This window comes from Phalacrocorax carbo, chromosome 8, assembly GCF_963921805.1.
Source record: "Phalacrocorax carbo chromosome 8, bPhaCar2.1, whole genome shotgun sequence".
In the NCBI taxonomy this organism is placed as follows: domain Eukaryota; kingdom Metazoa; phylum Chordata; class Aves; order Suliformes; family Phalacrocoracidae; genus Phalacrocorax; species Phalacrocorax carbo.
The window spans coordinates 46,424,961-46,442,750 of NC_087520.1; the positions used below are offsets into that span (position 1 = coordinate 46,424,961).

The 17,790-nt window shown below is 43.6% G+C and overlaps 2 protein-coding genes across 2 annotated transcripts; one reads left to right on the forward strand and one right to left on the reverse strand.

Annotated features, from left to right (window-relative positions):
* Positions 1-3,337: 3,337 nt before the first annotated feature.
* Positions 3,338-12,132, reverse strand: GABARAPL2 (GABA type A receptor associated protein like 2). Its single transcript, XM_064459927.1, has 4 exons — positions 11,751-12,132; positions 11,361-11,416; positions 5,963-6,135; positions 3,338-3,924 (listed from the first exon to the last, which is right to left on the reverse strand). Exons 1-4 carry the CDS (start codon positions 11,782-11,784, stop codon positions 3,834-3,836), a joined length of 354 nt encoding a protein of 117 aa, XP_064315997.1. The 5' UTR covers positions 11,785-12,132; the 3' UTR covers positions 3,338-3,833.
* A 12-nt stretch (positions 12,133-12,144) lies between these two features.
* TMEM231 (transmembrane protein 231) lies at positions 12,145-17,490 on the forward strand. Its single transcript, XM_064459926.1, has 7 exons — positions 12,145-12,438; positions 12,520-12,689; positions 13,741-13,869; positions 15,230-15,373; positions 15,661-15,742; positions 15,876-15,981; positions 16,893-17,490. Exons 1-7 carry the CDS (start codon positions 12,297-12,299, stop codon positions 17,080-17,082), a joined length of 963 nt encoding a protein of 320 aa, XP_064315996.1. The 5' UTR covers positions 12,145-12,296; the 3' UTR covers positions 17,083-17,490.
* The last annotated feature ends 300 nt before the right edge of the window (positions 17,491-17,790 follow it).

The following is a 17,790-nucleotide window of genomic DNA, read 5'->3' on the forward strand; positions in this document are numbered from 1 at the left end:
TGTAGCTTTTCACGAGGAGTTAAATCAGCTTTGCGGTGAGCCCAGTAAGCACGAGAGGAAAGGAAGAGCTAGGGCTGAGCTGCTGAGGGCAGAAGGAGGCGGGGCCTGGCTTCCTTTAGTTCGTTTGGAACTGTTAGCTGGTTATGAGACCACCCCTGGAGAAAATGCTTGAGGCGTGAATATGGAAATGAAGCGTGAATTACTTCTGGGAAGCTACTCTTGGTAAGGGGGAAAGAAAGGTGGTGGAGTAAAACTGGGAGCCAAATGTAGTTGAGTGGCCTAGCAGTTCTTTCTTTCAAAGCATAACCATCCTAAGAATCTGGTAATGTCATTATAAGAGCATAGCAGCAGTGGTTTACAGGAGAAAGCGGAATAATTTTTGAGGAAAGACCATCCAGATTCATCTAGTACTGGTTTAGTTGCATCAGTGATATTTCAAGTTAGCTTAAAGGTAGGTGATGTAGAAGTGTTGCTGTAGGAATATGGAGGTGTTTCTTAATTTTCTGTTCAGTGTATAAATTGAAATGCCTTCCCAGTCCTGAAGCATTAATAGAAAGTGAATATCATATGGAACCCAAATACTTCTAATAATTTTTGAGAGTGACTATACTATTTAAATGGATGCATTTCATCCATGCCTTTCAAAAGGAAATCTCTTGATGTTTTATTGCCATTTTAAGTGTATCTGCAGTTGAAAAGCAAAGTTATTGCTCTAGAACATTTTTCCTTGCATTATTTGCAATTACTTGTGTACCTGGGCTCTTAAATCTAAACTAATAATTACAGAGGCATTAAAGAGTAGTTAGGTGGGTTTTTTGAGAGGCTTATGAAGGGTATTCCAAAAGTCCCATAATATTGGGAATAAAACTTCAACTTCCCTGGTTTTGCTTAGATATATCTATGTGCTACCATGTAATTAACTTTATCTAGCAGTTGTAAGTTAAATTTCTTACAGGCTCTTAACAGCTAGCAAAAAAATATTACCTGATAACCATAGACAAACTGTGATCTTTCAGCTTAAAGGAAACAGAACATTTTCCAATAATAAAAGGTAATTTTAAAAGTCACAGATGAAACCACTTCTCTTCATTCTGAAGCAAAAATTCTGTTAAGAGTAAGTGGTAACACTAAATGTGTGGAAAGGTGGGGGGTGGAAGGAATTCACGATGGAAGCAGGGATGGAACGTTTACTAAAGCAGTGCTCTGCATTGCAGTGCTGTTCTGAACAATGAAAGGCTTACTGAAATCAACAGCACGTTTTCCGATGCAGTGAGCGCATGCAGCACCGTTACTGTGACAAGCCTCAGTAATAGAGTAGTGCAACGTTTCACAGGCTCCTACCTTCTCATTTTGGAGCCCTTCTGCCAGTACCTGTGAACGACTGTAGAGCCAAATGTAATTCTAAGCATAAGGTGACTTCATGGGAGTTTGAATGAGTATGATTTAAGCTTGGAAAGTGATAAATTTCCACTGTGACTGGAAATATGTTAAAAACTAAACTCTTCTGCACCATGTAGTGTGAAAAAGAAGTAAAACTTTTATTAGAAATCTAAATGGTAATTATTGTTTCCTTGCTGGCTTACAAAGTTCAAAGCGATGCTACTTTTCCAATCCAGTGTTATCCTTTACTATCAAAGTGTGAACTCCAGTGCTGTGCAATTATGTCAATCAGGTGGTTTTTCTGTGTGCCCCCCTCTCCCCTCCCATAAGTTTGCCTCTTTACCTGTTAAGTAAAGATAGCTGTGTACCTATGGTAAGCCCATTTGGAGAGAAGTTGAGAGCCTCATGAATAACTTTTTTTTCTTTTGTTTTGTGGCAAAGCCTCTTTACTTTTGCTGTGCTGCATACATGCTTTGGCAGTAGAGCTCATAAACTGGAGGAAGTGCTCTTGAATTCTTTATCTTGCATGCAGCGTTTCTAAACCTAGTTGTCTGCCTTAACAAAGTAGAATCATAGAATGGTTTGGGTTAGAAGGGACCTTTAAAGATCATCTAGCTCCAACCTCCCTGCCATGGGCAGGGACACCTTCCACTAGATCAGGTTGCTCAGAACCTTGTCCAACCTGACCTTGAATGTTTCCAGGGATGGAGCATCCATAACCTCTCTGGGCAACCTGGGCCAGTGTTTTGTTATCCTCAGCATTAAAAAAAAAATAAAAATTTCTATCTAGCCTGAATCTACCCTCTTTTAGTTAAAGCCATTAAAAAGTCTGTCCCCATATTTCTTATAAGCCCCCTTTAAGTGTTGAAAGGCTGCAGTAAGGTCTTCCTGGAGCCTCCTCTTCTGAAGGCTGAACAACCCCAACTCTCTCAGCCTTTAATCAATAGCAGAGGTGTTCCAGCCCACAGATCATTTTTGTGGCCTCCTCTGGACCTGATCCAAGAGGTCCATGTCTTTCCTGTGCTGAGGGCTCCGGAGCTGGATGCATTACTCCAGGTGGGGTCTCACCAGAGCAGAGGGGCAGAATCACCTCCCTCAACCTGCTGGCCATGCTACTGGTGTTGTAGCCCAGGATATGGTTGGCTTTCTGTGCTACGAGCGCACATTGCTGGGTCACACCCGATTTTTCATCCCCCAGTACCCCCACAGCCTTTTCCACAGGGCTGCTCTCCATCCCTTCATCCCCCAGACTGTATTGATACTGGGGATTGCCCTGACCCAGGAGCAGGACCTTGTATTCGGCCTTGCTGAACCTCATGAGGTTCACATGGGCCCACTTCTTGAGCTTGTCCAGGTCCCTCTGGATGGCATCCCATCCCTTGGGCCTGTCAACTGCACCACTCAGCTGTATTGTAAAGCTGTTATTTCACATACTTGGTTCTGTAATGTCCTTACAATATCTACAGCATTTTTACTTGGAAAGGACATGTAGATTTATATAGCTACCTGTAACACAAGCACTGCTTTTTTTTTTTTTAAGAGCTGCTCATGTAACTGTTTTAATCTGAACTCCTTACCAATCATTTCTCTCTCTGAAGTAACTCATATACCAATTATACCTTCCAGCTCTCTAGTCTCCTATTGGTATCATTCCTTTTCCTAGGTCCTGATTCCTTACATGCTATAGTTTTGTCACCTAGGTCCTGTTTTCCAAAGCCCATGGCATTTACTCCTCCAGGCATAGCTCTTGTCCTGATAAGATCTAGCAGCTCTGAAGATACTGGGTTTGGAACCTGCAGATAGCTCCTTGTTTCTTCCTTGTATCATTATCCACATCCTAAATGCTGAGAAGCTGTCCAGTGTCTAGTAAATTATACAAGCAGCTGTATAGTGTCTATTAGATATAATGTATAACTTTCTGGCCAAAGTTAAGGTAAAGAAAAGACAGCACTGCCTGTTTGTGACAGGAATTTTTATTGTACTTGTTTGTTAATTGAGAAAGAAGAACATGTTAGCTCAATTCAACGTGATCAGCATCTTGCTCCTGCTTAGGATAAACTAGCAAATCCAGTGTTCCCAATACTAATTTGATGTTCTTATTTTTCTTAAACTAACACCTCAAAATAGAATGAATTTATATTCTTCTTTTCATGTTTTAGTAGCCCAACTACTTTGCTTTATTATTTAATCAGTGTCATTGAATGTATTCCCTCAAAGGAGTGAGGCTCTGGGAATTCATAGCCATGAGAAAAAAAAAAAAAAGCACAAAACCAACAAAACTTTTTTTTTTATAATTTAACAGTCTAATAAAACAAGACCTATCAATATATTAAGAAATAAATCCAGTTACAAATGCCTGTAGATAGAAGGAACTTCTGTGGATCTCAGAACAGAAAATGATCAGCTATTTACAAGGTACACAGCAGGATGGTATAGCAGCCAAGACCCACCATTCAGAAACCAAATGTGTTCTCTCCACTGTAGGCAACATACAAGAATCCATCCTCATCCTTTTCCTTTTCATAAAGTTGTCCCATAGTTAAGCTTGAAGGGGAAAAAAAGAGAAACAGTTTGCTTGGATCATGACAGTTGCAAATGGTAACAGTTAGAACCTCACATAAACAAGGATTAATAAAAGCTAAAACTTCAAAGCTTGTGTGTAAATTAAAATACAAAAATGAGGATATATGAAAAGCAGTGCCTCCTGAGTTAGCAAAATGTGCTGCAGAGTGTCTAGATTTTTTGTTACTTCTTCACAAATGCATGTATCAGAATGCTTCCTTATTTTATGGGAAATTAGTCACTGAATATATTTCAGGTTCTGAATCATCCATTATTAATGCCCTGACTAATACCAGGATCAATAGCTTGATAGCACCTTCCTTGAATGCAGCTGCATGAATGTCTCGCTTCTTGAGTGAGCAACCTCACTTCTCCCTCCACTTGGTGTACTTGTGAATGTTCAGCTGGTCTCGTCTATCCAACTTGTGCTTTTTGGACTGTTTCTGTGAGGTCCAGGCTGTTTCAGGGAGTCAAAGCTTTGTTTTGTATACTGTTAAAAACTGACAACTTAAAGTAGTGCTAGTACGAAAATGCATGGGCAAGATATTACAAGGTAGCCAGAAACTAGTGATTTTGGAGTGGATAAGGTTTTGAACATTTGATCAAATGCAAATTTTCTTAAACTGAATAGGCATGTAGCCCCTCACAGTCTATAAACAGCTGTGGTCTTCAGGGCAATGTTTGTATTTTGAAAACAAAAAGAAACCCAAGCAATTACTTGGCTGGTACAACTGCTCTAACCATCTATCTACAGATGAAACAGCAGCTGACATCAGTCAGTTGCATAAATGATCCCTCCTCAGCTCACCTTTGCCTTCCCAAGGCTGAGAAAAGGCTAGTGAACTGGAAGACAGACTGAATGTGAGTGACAGGGAAAAATCAATCATGGCTTCTAGCCAAGAAAGGAGCTGGGAGGAGTTGCAGGCAGAACTCGAAATGGTAAGGAATTAGTGAGTAGTAGATAAACTACTGGATGAGAAGAGAAAGATGTCAAGGGTTAGTGGTCTATGGGATAAACTCAGCCTATGAGAGGAGCAGAGCCATTAGAAGATCAGAATTTTGTTTATCTGTTAACAAGGTATGATGTTTTCCACTAATAGTGAAGGTTTAAGGCCCTATTTTTCCAGCAGAGATGTGACATCTCATCACGAACATGTGAGATGAGACAAAGTGCCCTTCCTTTTTTTCCTCCTGTTCCTAGCAGGTGTACAGCACTATTAAGATTATGACATACAGGCATTCCTAACACTTGTAGAAGAAAGCAAGCAGGAAGAGATGGTTCTCACAGGTCCTTATTATGTATCACAAAGTAAATAAAAATAGTCCTGATTGAGTCTGGACAGGTTACCTGGGGAGACTGTTACTGTTACAGAGGTAAGGATTAATAAGAATAATATTATATCTAAGCCATGTAACATCATGACGTACTATTTCCTCAGCTACTATTGAAGTGTCTTGTATAGAAAGCAGCTGTAGTGGCTGCTTCTGCTATACATTATTCTGTATGTAGCAGACAATGAAAGTTATTCCTATATAAAAGCAATGTGAAAAACCTTTCTAGTCATTTTGTGTTTACAGAAGAAAATAAGTAATATTTAGAACAAGTAACAGCAACTAGTCTGTAATGTCATAATTTCTTTGTGAGCTGACAGGTTAATGTTTTTTCAGAACAATTTATGGTGTTTGCTTTTGAGTATATAACGTGCAACTTTTTTGTTACATTGAGAATTATTTTTTTTTTTGCACTGATGATGTAAGTATCCTTGCACTCAACCAAAGATACCACAATAGCTCCAGAGCTTACCCTCTTGCCATGGAAGCAAATCATAGTATATTTTTCAGCGGCCTTTCCTTTCAGCTTAACTCAAGAAATGTTTATCAAACCTATCATGGTGAGATTAAGATGTAACCAAACACCTCCTAAAATCACCAAATAAGCCTCAAAGAGGGGAGTTACTGTCCCTCTGATATGCACAGGTTTGCTGAAATAGTTCTGAATACCAAGTGAATAGCCTCTCACCTGGACTGTGGGACAGTCTTGTCTACAAAGAGGAATATTGCTTTCTCAGATGGCAGTTGAATCCTCTTCCTGATGATCCACATGAACTGGGCCACGGTGATGTCAGATGGAACCAAGTACTTCCTCTTGTCAATATCAACAATCTGAGATCCTGAGACCTTCTCCACTATGACCTGTAAAGCACAGGCATGCAGGTCAGGCTTTTCAGGATTGGTATGAACAGACAGCTTTGGTAAATCACTTGCTGGTACAGGTTTACAACAGTGAGGAGAGGGGAGGAACAAAAAGGGTTCTTGACAGCAACCAAATGAGAGGTAGAACTGGCTCAGCGCTGTAAAACCTGATTTTACGACTGCACGGTGGCAGTTGTAAAATCAGCCTATACACAATGGCTCAAAACTTCCTATGCCCGTGGCTGACACTCATGGGGTAAAAAGATGCAATATGGCTAAAAAAACCTGTGATAGGAAAATATATGCATCTTTTAACTTTTTGTACACTGATGGTATGAAATTACTGCAATTTGGACCCCAAGTGGAACGTGAGCCAGCGGTGTGTCCTGGCAGCAGAGAAGGCTGATGGTATCCTGGGCTGCATTAGGCAAAGTATTGCCAGCACGTCCAGGGAGGTGATCCTTTGCCTCTGCTGGCACTGGTGAGGCCACAGCTGGAGCGCTGTGTCCAGTTCTGGGCTCCTCGGTACGAGAGACATGGACATACTGGAGAGAGTCCAGCAAAGGGCCTCGAAGATGCTTAAGGGAGTGGAGCATCTCTCCTGTGAGGAAGGGCTGGGAGAGCTGGGACTGTTGAGCCTAGAGAAGAGAAGGCTTGAAGGGGGATCTTATCAATGTGTATAAATACCTGAAGGGAGGGTGCGAAGAAAATGGAGCCAGGCTGTTTTCAGTGGCAACTAGTGACAGGATAAGAGGCACAAACTGGAAGATGATGGGGTTCCACCCGAATATCAGGAAACATTTTATTTTTTTTAACTGTGTGGGTGATGGGGCACTGGCAGAGGCTGCCCTGGAGAGGTGGTGGAGTCTCCCACCTTGGAGATACTCAAAAGCTGTCTGGACACGGTCCTGGGCAGCTGGCGGTAGGTGGCCCTGCATGAGCAGGGAGGGGTTGGACCAGGTGACCTCCGGAGGTCACTTCCCACCTCAACCATTCTGAGAGTTATTCATGCCAGGACAGTAACATCCTATTGTGTTTAAATGTGGCTAATTTTCAAAATGTTCTGAAGTTCCCCATGTGCGCTATTGGAAAATAGCATATTCTCCAACAAAAGCTTGGGGGCAGGGGCAAGAGAGGAATCGTCCTCTACTGAGACATTTGAAGCACAGGCAGCTTGAAAACTTCAGGTTTAGGAGTGGCTTGGCCGCAGTACTTCCCTTAAATTAACAGGCGATTAAAGGAAGGAGTCCAGGACTTCTGTCTTCTCACTTCATCCAGTTGATAGTAACAAACTGAGGAATCCATTTAACCATATTCCTTTCTTGCCCCATTCAGCTGTAGTGGAGTAATGAAAAATTCAACTAGACTGCAGCACTGGCACCTGAGCAATGGCAGGTGGTCTAAGGAAGTTCATTCCCTTTGTACAGATGTTGCTTATTTTGTTTTTGTCACTATCACAATGTAAAAAGAAAGCAGAATGGAACAGAATACTTCAGCTGCAAGGGACCTACAATGATCATCTAGACCACCTGACCACTTCAGGGCAGAACAAATATTAAAGCATGTTGTTATGGGCATTGTCCAAATTCTTGTTAAATACTGACTGGCTTGGGGCATCAACTACCTCTCCAGGAAGCCTGTTCCAGTGTTTGTCCACCCTCATGGTAAAGAAATGCTTCCTAATGTCAAGTCTGAACCTCCCCAATGCAGCTTAGAGCCATTCCCGCCTGTTCTGTCCCTGGTTGCCAGGGAGAAGAGATCAGCACCTCCCACTCCACATCCCCTCCGCAGGAAGCTGCAGAGAGCAATGAGGTCACCCCTCAGGCTCCTTCTCTCCAAACTAGACAAGACCAAAATCCTTAGCTGCTCCTCATAGGACATGCAAGTGTGACCATTGTTGCTTGAACTCTTGTGTTACACAGAATCCTAGTTTGCCACAAGTGTGCCCTATCCTCTTATAAATTGTCATATGGCTGAATAAAAATCCCAGAATATGAAGACATACAGGTTTAATATACACACGACCTCCACCCTTGCAACTTAACTGTCTTCTTTAAACAGTGTCCCAAGTTACTCCTCACAGATGACAGAACCAACTGCCTTGATATGGTGTATAGCAAAAGAAAAAAGGAAGCAATGTTAGAAATAAATTTCAGTAACACTGAAGCTAAAAGAAAAAATCATCAGTATTAAGGTAAATGGGAGGGAGAACCACCAGCCCAGTCTACTCTACCATTTCACCTGTTGTGCACAAGCCAGAGATGCCAAAATGGATCTCAGGCTTCCATCTAGAGCATTAGAGTATTCATTAATACTTCTTTCTTTTCTTCCTCAAGTTTTTTGTGTTCATCTGTGCAGCATGCTCTACCATTACACAACGTACCAGCGTGTCAGAAACTGCCATGCTAAGTAGAAGCATAAGAATACTTCATGTAACTCAGTGCAGAGTTGAAGAAGCCATGTTATATCGGAATACAGTCAAAACTCTGATAGAGTTGCAGTGTGAACTGTGGTATAATGCAAGGTTCTAGCTGGCCATAGACCACATGTTCATTTCTTTACAGCGCTTTCCAGTACTGTTTTTGATTTGACATCCATGCTTTCTGTATTTCTATAATTAAGCTGGCAATGATTATTGACTTCCTACAGCTAGCCAGCAAGCATTTCAGCCAGGCTCAACAATGCCTCAAGGAAGAGAAATGAAGCATGGCTGCAGTAAGCTCTGGAATACCGGTTGGCCTGCAAAGGATGCCAGTTGAGCACTCCACCAAATCTCCAGAAAGGTGCTGTGATGTGATCTTGTTTGTGTGCCTCCGCTGTACCAGACTTACACTGCCACATAATACAGCAATGTATGTATCTGATGTTAAAAATTTTATGATTACAGCTTCAGTTGATTTGATTAAGTTACAGGATGACAGTGAAGCCATACTAATAAAGTACAGGTTTTAGCTATATATGAATGAGAGCCAGATGGGATACATAGGCTGTAAGGAAAAAAAAAAAAGCACAACCCATGCTTATGCTGTTAGGCTGCCATAGGAACTTGGCTATTCTCTGCCTACACGTGGAGCATTTGGTTAACAGAAAGCAGGTAGGAACCCAAGCAGATATGCCTACATAAGACGATGCTTGCAGCATCAACAGGCTTCTGTTTGCAACTTTGAAAATTTAGAAAATTTGAGAATTAGAGTATCTTACTTCATACGTTAGGAAATTACAAATTAACTACAGGAAGGAAAGATGGCAAGATGGCCACAAACAAAACCAAACAAAAAGCAACAGGTACAGGAGGAAGGAGAATTAAGTATTACTTGTGGAAGGACCTGACACTTATTGCTCCACACAGGGTACTTCTTGAAGGAAAAAAGCAGCATGTGGGGAAATAAGGCTTACCAGGGGTTCCAGTGTCTCCATTCCTTAGCTCTGCATTCCCCATTGCTACAGCATACAGGTAATGCTCAAATAAATTTACAAATATGCTATCTTACAATCTGGACGGGGTTCTCCTTATAATTTCTTCAGCTCTGCCCACAGATACAGAAGGAGAGCATAGAAGCTGTCCCTTGCAATTTGGTAGGAGGGAACTGTAAAGGGGACCAAGAACAGCCTGAAAGGAATATTGAAGCCTTAACAACTGATACTTTTTTTTCCTTTAAGATTACAATAACACACTAAGCATTTTAGCTTCATAATGCTGAAACTGTCATAACTGGAAGCCAAGGCTGTTGGTGAACTGCTTCTAGTAAAACTTATAGATACCTTTAACCTTTAGACCACTCGATTCCCCAGGCAATTTAAAATTGCAGTGCTTAGCAAGGATGAATTTCTTTCACCTCCCATTTTGTTCCTAAAAGGTCTAGCCCAGGCCAAAAGGCAGGCTGTTCTTATCTTAATAGTTTTGAACCACTGAAATATCTTTAAATCCAGGTAGACAGACAGAGCAGCTGAGAATTGAAGTCACTTTGACTTATGTCACTCTGGATGTAGGCTATAACCTGGAAAGCAGGAAACATACATTAAGTCTGAAAAACACTTTTGACTCTTAAATGCCAAAAATATATTTGATACCAACTACTTTGTGAAAGGTACATGGCTCAGTCTGAATCATCAGGCAGAAGACATGTATCAGCCCAGACAAAGCATCACGCTACAATTTGAGATTTAATTCCTGTTTCCATCCACACCTTGCTGTCCGTTCCTGATACAGCATCATGTAATTTTGGCTCATGCTATGAGTTTCAATGGGTCTTTTTCCCCTAAGGCTATGAAAGATATTCTTGAAATGGACAAATGGGTATCAATGGGGATACATGGTCATTAGCATGCTACTGTCTATATATGAGGGGTAGTTAGCCAAGCAGAAAATGGCAAGGTTTGGATCAGCTTGCCAGGCTGCAGCTGGAGAAGATGCTGTGACTAGATGCAACTCAGAAGCAGAGAAAGTCAATGGGATTAGAGGTTCTTCTCTGGGCTGCACTGCTTAATGGATAAGTTATTTACCAAGAGGTCAGACAGGAGTGGCACTAACCGGCATTTGGTCAGATGGGATGTGGGAAATTTTACTTACAAGGAGATAAGTTGAGAATGTGGACATGTTGCTAGCTGTTACATAAAGATGTGAGGTGTGGTCATTTCACTGACTGAAACATGATAAAAGGGATTGCAGAGTGAAGAAGAGAGGTCATTCACTATTTAGCAGGTAGGTAGGTATTAATGCAGAAAGGAGGGGTCACCACTTGCACTGTCTCTTCAGACAACTGGGTCTGCATGGGGAGATTCACCACGATAAGACTGGTATAGGCATGGAATACATGAGGGAAAATCACCTTGCTCATATAGCCAGGATGGAAGATTGTCAAAGTGGTTTAAAGAATGTATGGTCGGTCTTGGGATCAGGCAGAGAATGAATCCTCAAGGCACTTAAGGTATTTGCTGGGATAAAATTGCCATTAGAAGAAACCAGGACACTGATAAACCATAAACATGCCTGGAAAGTGTTTAGAAAGTCAGGCACTCTTGCTTGCTTGTCAATATGCACTGGGGCAAAGGAAGGGAAATGTTGGATTTGTTTTATGTGTTTGGGGACTCTTTAAAACATCTAAGGACACAAAAGGGAAGATGAATTTTCTTAGTAGGATCTGATCAAAAAGAGAGGGCAGGATGGAAACAGCTTTTCCACCTTTGCCTCCAAGTACTCAGATGAAGCTGGCTTGGTTACTCACCGGGACACGGTCGGGGTATTTGGCTCGGATTTTTGCCGACTCGACACATCTGTGCTCTGTGAACAAAACTCGTAATTAGTCATTGCATAGCAATAGTATCGCCAGTGTCCTAGGCAGGGAGGGCAGCGCCCGCAGGGACGGGAGCTTGCGGGGATCGCGACCTTCTTGCCCCCGCGAGGGGGTCTCCGGCTGTTCAGGGAGGCCGTTCCCGGGCATCGCGCCACCCTTCGGCGAGGGCCGCAGCCGGCTGTCCGCCCAGAGACAAGCCGACCGGCTCGGAGCGCCGACCGGGGCACACAGTGTCGGGAGGCCCCGGGGCAGAGGGCGACATAGGAGACGGAGGGCGGCGGGGCCGCCGGCGGGCAGCGCCTGGCCCGGGCCCACCCTTACCCAGCGCGTGGTCCTCCTTGAACATCCACTTCATGGTGCGGGCCGGCGGGAAGCGGAGCCAGCGGCGGCGAGGCCCGTGTGCGGGCGGGCGGGGGCTCGTGCCGGGCGGCCGGGCCTGTCGCTGTCACGGTATCTGTCACAACAACAAGCCGCGGCTCGGCAGGCGGAACTTCCGGCTCGCCAGTTCCCTAGCAACCACCCGAAACGCAGCGCTTCCGGCTGGGGATCGAGGGGCGGGCTGTAGCATCCGGGCGTGCAGTCACTTGGTGGGTGCGAGGCCACGCGTCGGCCCCACCTGAGGCGTTCGAGGTCGCATCGTGGGCGCCGCCGCTGCGGCAGGTACCCCCGTTTCCGTCCCGCTGCCGTTCCCGGGCGTTCTCCCGCCTCGCCGCGGTCGCCGGTCCCGGAATGCAGCGGTTCACGCTCACTGGCTGGCGCGCCCGTTCCCCCCTCGGCGTCCTGACGTGCTCATAGGCGCGGCGTCCCGTCAGTCTTTCGCCCCGCCGTTGCCACGGGGAGGACGCGGGCTGGGGCCGGCAGCTCGCGATGGCTGGCGTGGAGCTCTTCTCGCATCCTGCGCTTCACACGCGCTACCGGGCCGGGCTTTGCTCCGCCGCCGCGCTGGCGCTGCTGCTCATAACGCTGCTCACCTATGTGCCGCCGCTGCTGGTGGCCTACCGGAGCCACGGTGAGCGCCAGTCGACCCGGCCCGGCCCGGCCCGGCGCGGCGCGGCGCGGACCTGAGACCTCGCGCTGTCTGTGCCCGCAGGTTTCTGGCTGAAGCAGAGCGCGTACCTGGAGCAGCCCGCCGTGCGGTTCCGGTACGAGGTGCTCTTCGTGGCCACCATCGGGCCCGGCCCGGGCAGCTTCTTGGCGTGGAGCACGTTCCCAGCGTTCAACAGGCTCCAGGAGGACCGGCTGCGAGTCCCCCTCCTGTCGGTAGGCCTGCCCGGGGCGGGCCGGTCAGTGGTGGTGGGAAGTGGGGCTGGAGAGGGACCTGGGGAGCGGCAGTGGGCCCAGGGGATGAGCCTTGGCCGTGCCTGTGAACAGGCAGCCTGTCATGCAGTGCTGCCTTCAAGTAGCAGCAGTTTCATTCATAACTTAGTGCCTCATGATAAAATCTGCCTGGGCCAAGTGATTTGTAACCAGTCCAGTTTTATTCTCGGTATTACAGAATCATAGAATCGTTCAGGTTGGAAGAGACTCTTACGATCATCATGTCCAACCATTAACCTAACACTGCCAAGTCCACCACTAAACCACATCCCTAAGCACCACTGGTGCTTTGCATGAGCACATCAGTTTACTTTCCTCAAACTAATTGCACACGCTCTCCCCCTGCCACTCCCCCCCACATGGCTTATCATGATCTGAAGTTCACAGGGGTTGATAAGTAGCCCCTGGTTTTGAAAGCAGGTATGTGTTTTCTAAAGCACGCAGCCTTTGCCCTGCAGCCGTTGTTCCTTCTGGGGTTCAACAGTGGCAGTTATTTTTCTGCATTACCTCTGTTATGAGTCCTGTTATGTGTGCAGATGGCTGAAGTATTGGGCATTTGTGGCACAGAAGCATAGCAAGCTTTGGCTCACAACCACAAATTGGCATGCAGAGGTAATTAAGAGGCAGGCTGCAATGGCAAGAGGCCAAAGGCTGACCATCGGTCATACATTTGCCCAGGATGTGACAAAAGATCCAGCACTAAGGCATGCTTTGTAGCATGCAGGGGAGATGGTTGGACTGGCATAGGGCAGAAGAGACAGTGAAGAGTCTGATGAGCTTTCCATCCCTGGGTGGCATATGAGACATTGTATAACAGACAAAATTGCTGGCTTCTTGCTTGTCTCTAGTCCTGTGTCTATAAAGTCAAGCAGCCTTTCATTTGCTTCCTTAGTATGTGCAAGCTGCAGTTGTGGAGATCCCCTGGGGCTTTACCTTTTTTGTTTTTCTAACAGAGGTTCCCGTCTTTAAAAAGAATTCTTCTTGATTCTTTTAGACTAGAGAAGAGGACAAAAATCAAGATGGCAAAATGGATCAGTTGCATTTTAAATTGGAACTTCCGCTACAACCTACAGAGCATGTAGTTGGTGTTCAGCTGATCCTACTCTTTTCCTACCAGCTTTACGTGAGCTTTTTGTTTTATTTATTGTGGCATAGAGACCCAGTGTAATATTCCAGTAGTGGTTATGCAAAGGATGAGAGAACCTTTCCACATTTGAAACTCCTATCGAAAAGATTTGTTTTACTAATAAATATTTAATTTTCTCCTCCTCTGCTGGGTCATTCCTACTATAGCTGTGTTGCATGTTTTGATATGTTTCGTTAGATTTTTGGTTTTTTTGAGCTGTGTATTTCCTTGGGCTGTAGTGCAGCGTGCAGGACAGAGATGCACAACAGTGGATACCAGTGTGGGCAGCATCAGGAAGTAACTAAGGGTCTCGCAGTAGGCAGAAGGATACGCATTCTTACATACTGCCATGTCTTGACATAACCAGTTAGTTTTCTGAGGTGAAGGGGCAGGCTGTTGCAGCAGCCTAAAACTCCATAGATTTTGCTTACTTAACAGCTTTTGAAGCAATGGTAATCATCTGCCAGGATCTTCTGTATTTTGTAACTGGGAGGGGGAAGGAGGTGTTATAGGGAGACAGGAAAATGAAATTCTGCTGCCACTGTATCTCAAGCAGCAGTGCGATTGACACCTAAAGCAGCAAGTGAAACACTAGCGCACAGGGACCCCATGGATGCATCTGAAAGGAGCAATAGCATAGCACTGTGTTGGATGCAGCCACGCAGACGAGAAGTTGTTTTACTAGGGAGATCAGGCTTAGTTTATCCAAGAGACTTGCTGATTGCAGATGGACAAGCTTAGCAAGTGTAACTGTCATGTAGAAGACATTCTTAAACCTATGAGGCCCAGAGTAAAGGCCCGACAGTCCTGCACTTGCGATGATGTATTAGGTCAGTGATTAGTATCACAGAGAGTTCCAATATTCACAACATTTGTTTTACAGTAAACATGAAAATTTTCATTCAGACTAAGTGGTCGATAAGGACTAAGGAACCTCCTTGTTTGGTCCTTATTGCAGAGTAGGAGACTTCAGCTGGCTTTGACTGCTGAGTATTTTAAAGTGTGTCTACAATTGATGTGTTTGGTTATCTTGCCGCTTTTTACATGTTATGGTAAGTCAAATCTTTCTGTCATTAGCCACAGACTGTTGGACTTCACTGAATTTCCTGTGGGACTTTGGTTCGTAAAATTAGTTAACTAACAACTAGGGTAACTGACTTTAAAAAAAATTAAATATTTCTTATCTGGTGTTCCCTTGTTTACACTAATGTGACAGTCTGAAACTTGGGAGACAGAAAAAAAAAAAATCAGTCCGTGCAGAAAATCTGTAGAAACAAAGAGGTACAGAAGTATGTTGTGTTCAACATATCCCCCCCCTCCACCCCCCAAATTATCTTTTTTTTGTTCACCATTTCAGAGAATGTCAACACTGGTGATGCAGAGCATGGCTTTTCTTCAGTTTTTTTCTCCTGTGCCAGGGTCTCAGCTCTATGTGAATGGAGACCTGAAACTGAACCAGAGGCAATTACTTAACCATCGTGGACTGGATACCAGATACAACGTGAGCAACTTCTTTTCCTTCCCTACCAATTTCTCCCCAGCCTTTACCCTCCAAGTACTATAGGTGACACCCTAATAACTTGTACTCCTGCACAGAGTGGACCCTAAAACTTTGGAACTACTGTTTTCTTGTTAGGCTGAAAGGTGGAAGAGGTTATTCTGCCAAGGTGTTCAGTCTGATGTTTATGTTCATTCCTTCAAGGGCATGGTTACTTTGCGTAAGAAACTCGGTAGAATTACTTTCTTGAAGAGTGTACAAATAATGCAAGTATCTCCTTGCTTTAACAGGTGTCTGTGGTCAATGGCACAAGTCCTTTTGCGAGCGACTATGATCTAACAAACATTATTGCAGCATATCAGGATAGAAATGGTAAGCCTGAATGTATAGCTGCGAATTACAGGGCAGCAGTAGTTAGCATATTGGCAGGTGTTCTGTGAGGATTTCATTTGTGGATTAAGATTGAAAGGTCGTTTAACCTGGATGTTTCCTTTCCCCATTTTAGTGACAACAGTCTTTTCAGATCCCAACCCTGTTTGGGTGACTGGAGGAGCAAGAGATACACCATTTATCGTCAATGCCACTATTCGTTACCCAGTGGAAGTTATCTTATATCCTTTGAAAATTGCATAAACTGTGACATAACTGGGTGGCATAATTTGGGCCTTCACTTATAGGCCAAATGAAAACTATTTTCTTCTAGACTGGTTGCTAAACTTTTCCTTTGTTAGCTAAGCAAATGCTATAGTTCTGGAGATAACTGAATACCTATTTACCCGTTTCTCCAGATAGTTCTGCTTGCATAACCACTTTTTGTTGTTCTCTGCTGGGAACCTGTGTTGCTTTTCAGCCTTACTAAACTGGCCTTTAAGGTAGTTTCTTAGCCATTCACCATGAATGTCCGTAATAAGTCTTGCTTTACTCCTTCAGCACCTGCTGTCCCAATCTGTCATGGATGACACTACCAAAGAATGATACTGTATTCTGTAACCTAATCATTAAGTCCCCTTTGACCTTAAATCATCAGAAATCTGTATGCAAAGTAAGCTCACCAAATAACAACCCCCACAGTGGATGTGGCAAATCTGTTACGTGCACATACAGATCTGAAATTGATTTTCTACAAAATAATTCTTCATTCATTATGTTCTTTACTAATTTTCTCAAACAAGAACAAGCCTGCGTTTAAAAGAATCTGTATAGAGCACATTTCTTACAAGGTTTCTTTACCTGCCTATGACTATTACCAATAATTACTTTCTGGTGAGTCAGGGACGAAATAGGCATTTTGCACAGAATTGGTTTAAATGCCTTCTAAGACAGATGTTCTGTGCCGCTTTTGTTACATGCTACCGTATGTAAGTAGGATTTTAGGGGTTTTCATGGCTCAAAGACTTTGCATTTGCCACACAGACTGATGTTTAATGAGTTTCGAGTCTTTCCACCTCTGAGTTCCTTTGTTTAGTTATTGCAGTGGTAGTATCAGAAGCTTCTTCATTAACACTCCTTGACTTTTTTTTAAATATCAGCCAGGATTTTGGGAAATTATTAAATTTGCCTGGATCCAGTATGTCAGCATTCTCCTTATCTTTCTTTGGGTATTTGGTAGGATTAAAATGTTTGTGTTCCAGAACCAGGTGTTGACTACAACTGCAATATCACCAGTTCTGCCGGTGTCTCCCGTACTGTCCTACAAACAGCACCAGTCCTGAGGAGATGCCTGAGAACACTTTAAAGAAATGCAGTTCAAAAATAGATACCTGCATTTATTCTCTGTAAACTTTTTACTTTGGAAGATCAGAACTTTAAGTATGTTCCAAGTATGTTCTGTTTGTGCTTCCTTTTTTAAAATACATGTTCGTTCATCTAGTTCTCTCCAAATACTGCTTTGGGGCTGAAGATTTTAATATTTTTGTCAACTAAAGAAGAACCTAGGGTTGTTTTTTTTTTTGCAACCGGCACACATTTCAAAAACCAGTAGAAAGCAATGAGACTGCTTTTGCATCATCCTAATTTTACTAAACCTTGAAGACTGAAAATAATATGCTAACAGTAACAATGTAAGCCATTTTTACAGCATTGTATATTAATAAAGGGAAAAGTCTAAGGATGTGAAAAAATGTATGGATGAATTAGTGTCAGAGCCACACTTACGTAACTGTGGCTATATGTGCTCACTGATCTAGTTATTAAATTGGATGATGGATAAATTCAAAGCTGATGTGAGAAACTGGGATGTGGGAGATAGAGTCTGCAAGGTTTGCACAATCATTTACTGTTGGCATTATTACTGTAGCACTACTGTAGACTAATTCATTGTGAATTGGGAATAGTAAAACAGAGAAGCCTCGTATTTATTTAAGGAAAGCTAACAAAAAAGTACCAGAGAAGCTTCAGAATTCCGAAGCAAGTGAACAATT

Bases quoted from the DNA above. Each gene is read 5' to 3' on its own strand.
- GABARAPL2 (XM_064459927.1), bottom strand. From the start codon at position 11,784: ATGAAGTGGATGTTCAAGGAGGACCACGCGCTGG. The intron at 6,136-11,360 runs GTGAGTAACCAA...TGTGCTTTACAG, and splicing joins AATACCCCGACCGTGTCCCG to GTCATAGTGGAGAAGGTCTC. The intron at 3,925-5,962 runs GTGAGAGGCTAT...TTCCCCTTCAAG, and splicing joins AAGACTGTCCCACAGTCCAG to CTTAACTATGGGACAACTTT.
- TMEM231 (XM_064459926.1), top strand. From the start codon at position 12,297: ATGGCTGGCGTGGAGCTCTTCTCGCATCCTGCGCTTCACACGCGCTAC. The intron at 12,690-13,740 runs GTAGGCCTGCCC...TGATTCTTTTAG, and splicing joins TGCGAGTCCCCCTCCTGTCG to ACTAGAGAAGAGGACAAAAA. The intron at 13,870-15,229 runs GTGAGCTTTTTG...TCACCATTTCAG, and splicing joins TCTTTTCCTACCAGCTTTAC to AGAATGTCAACACTGGTGAT.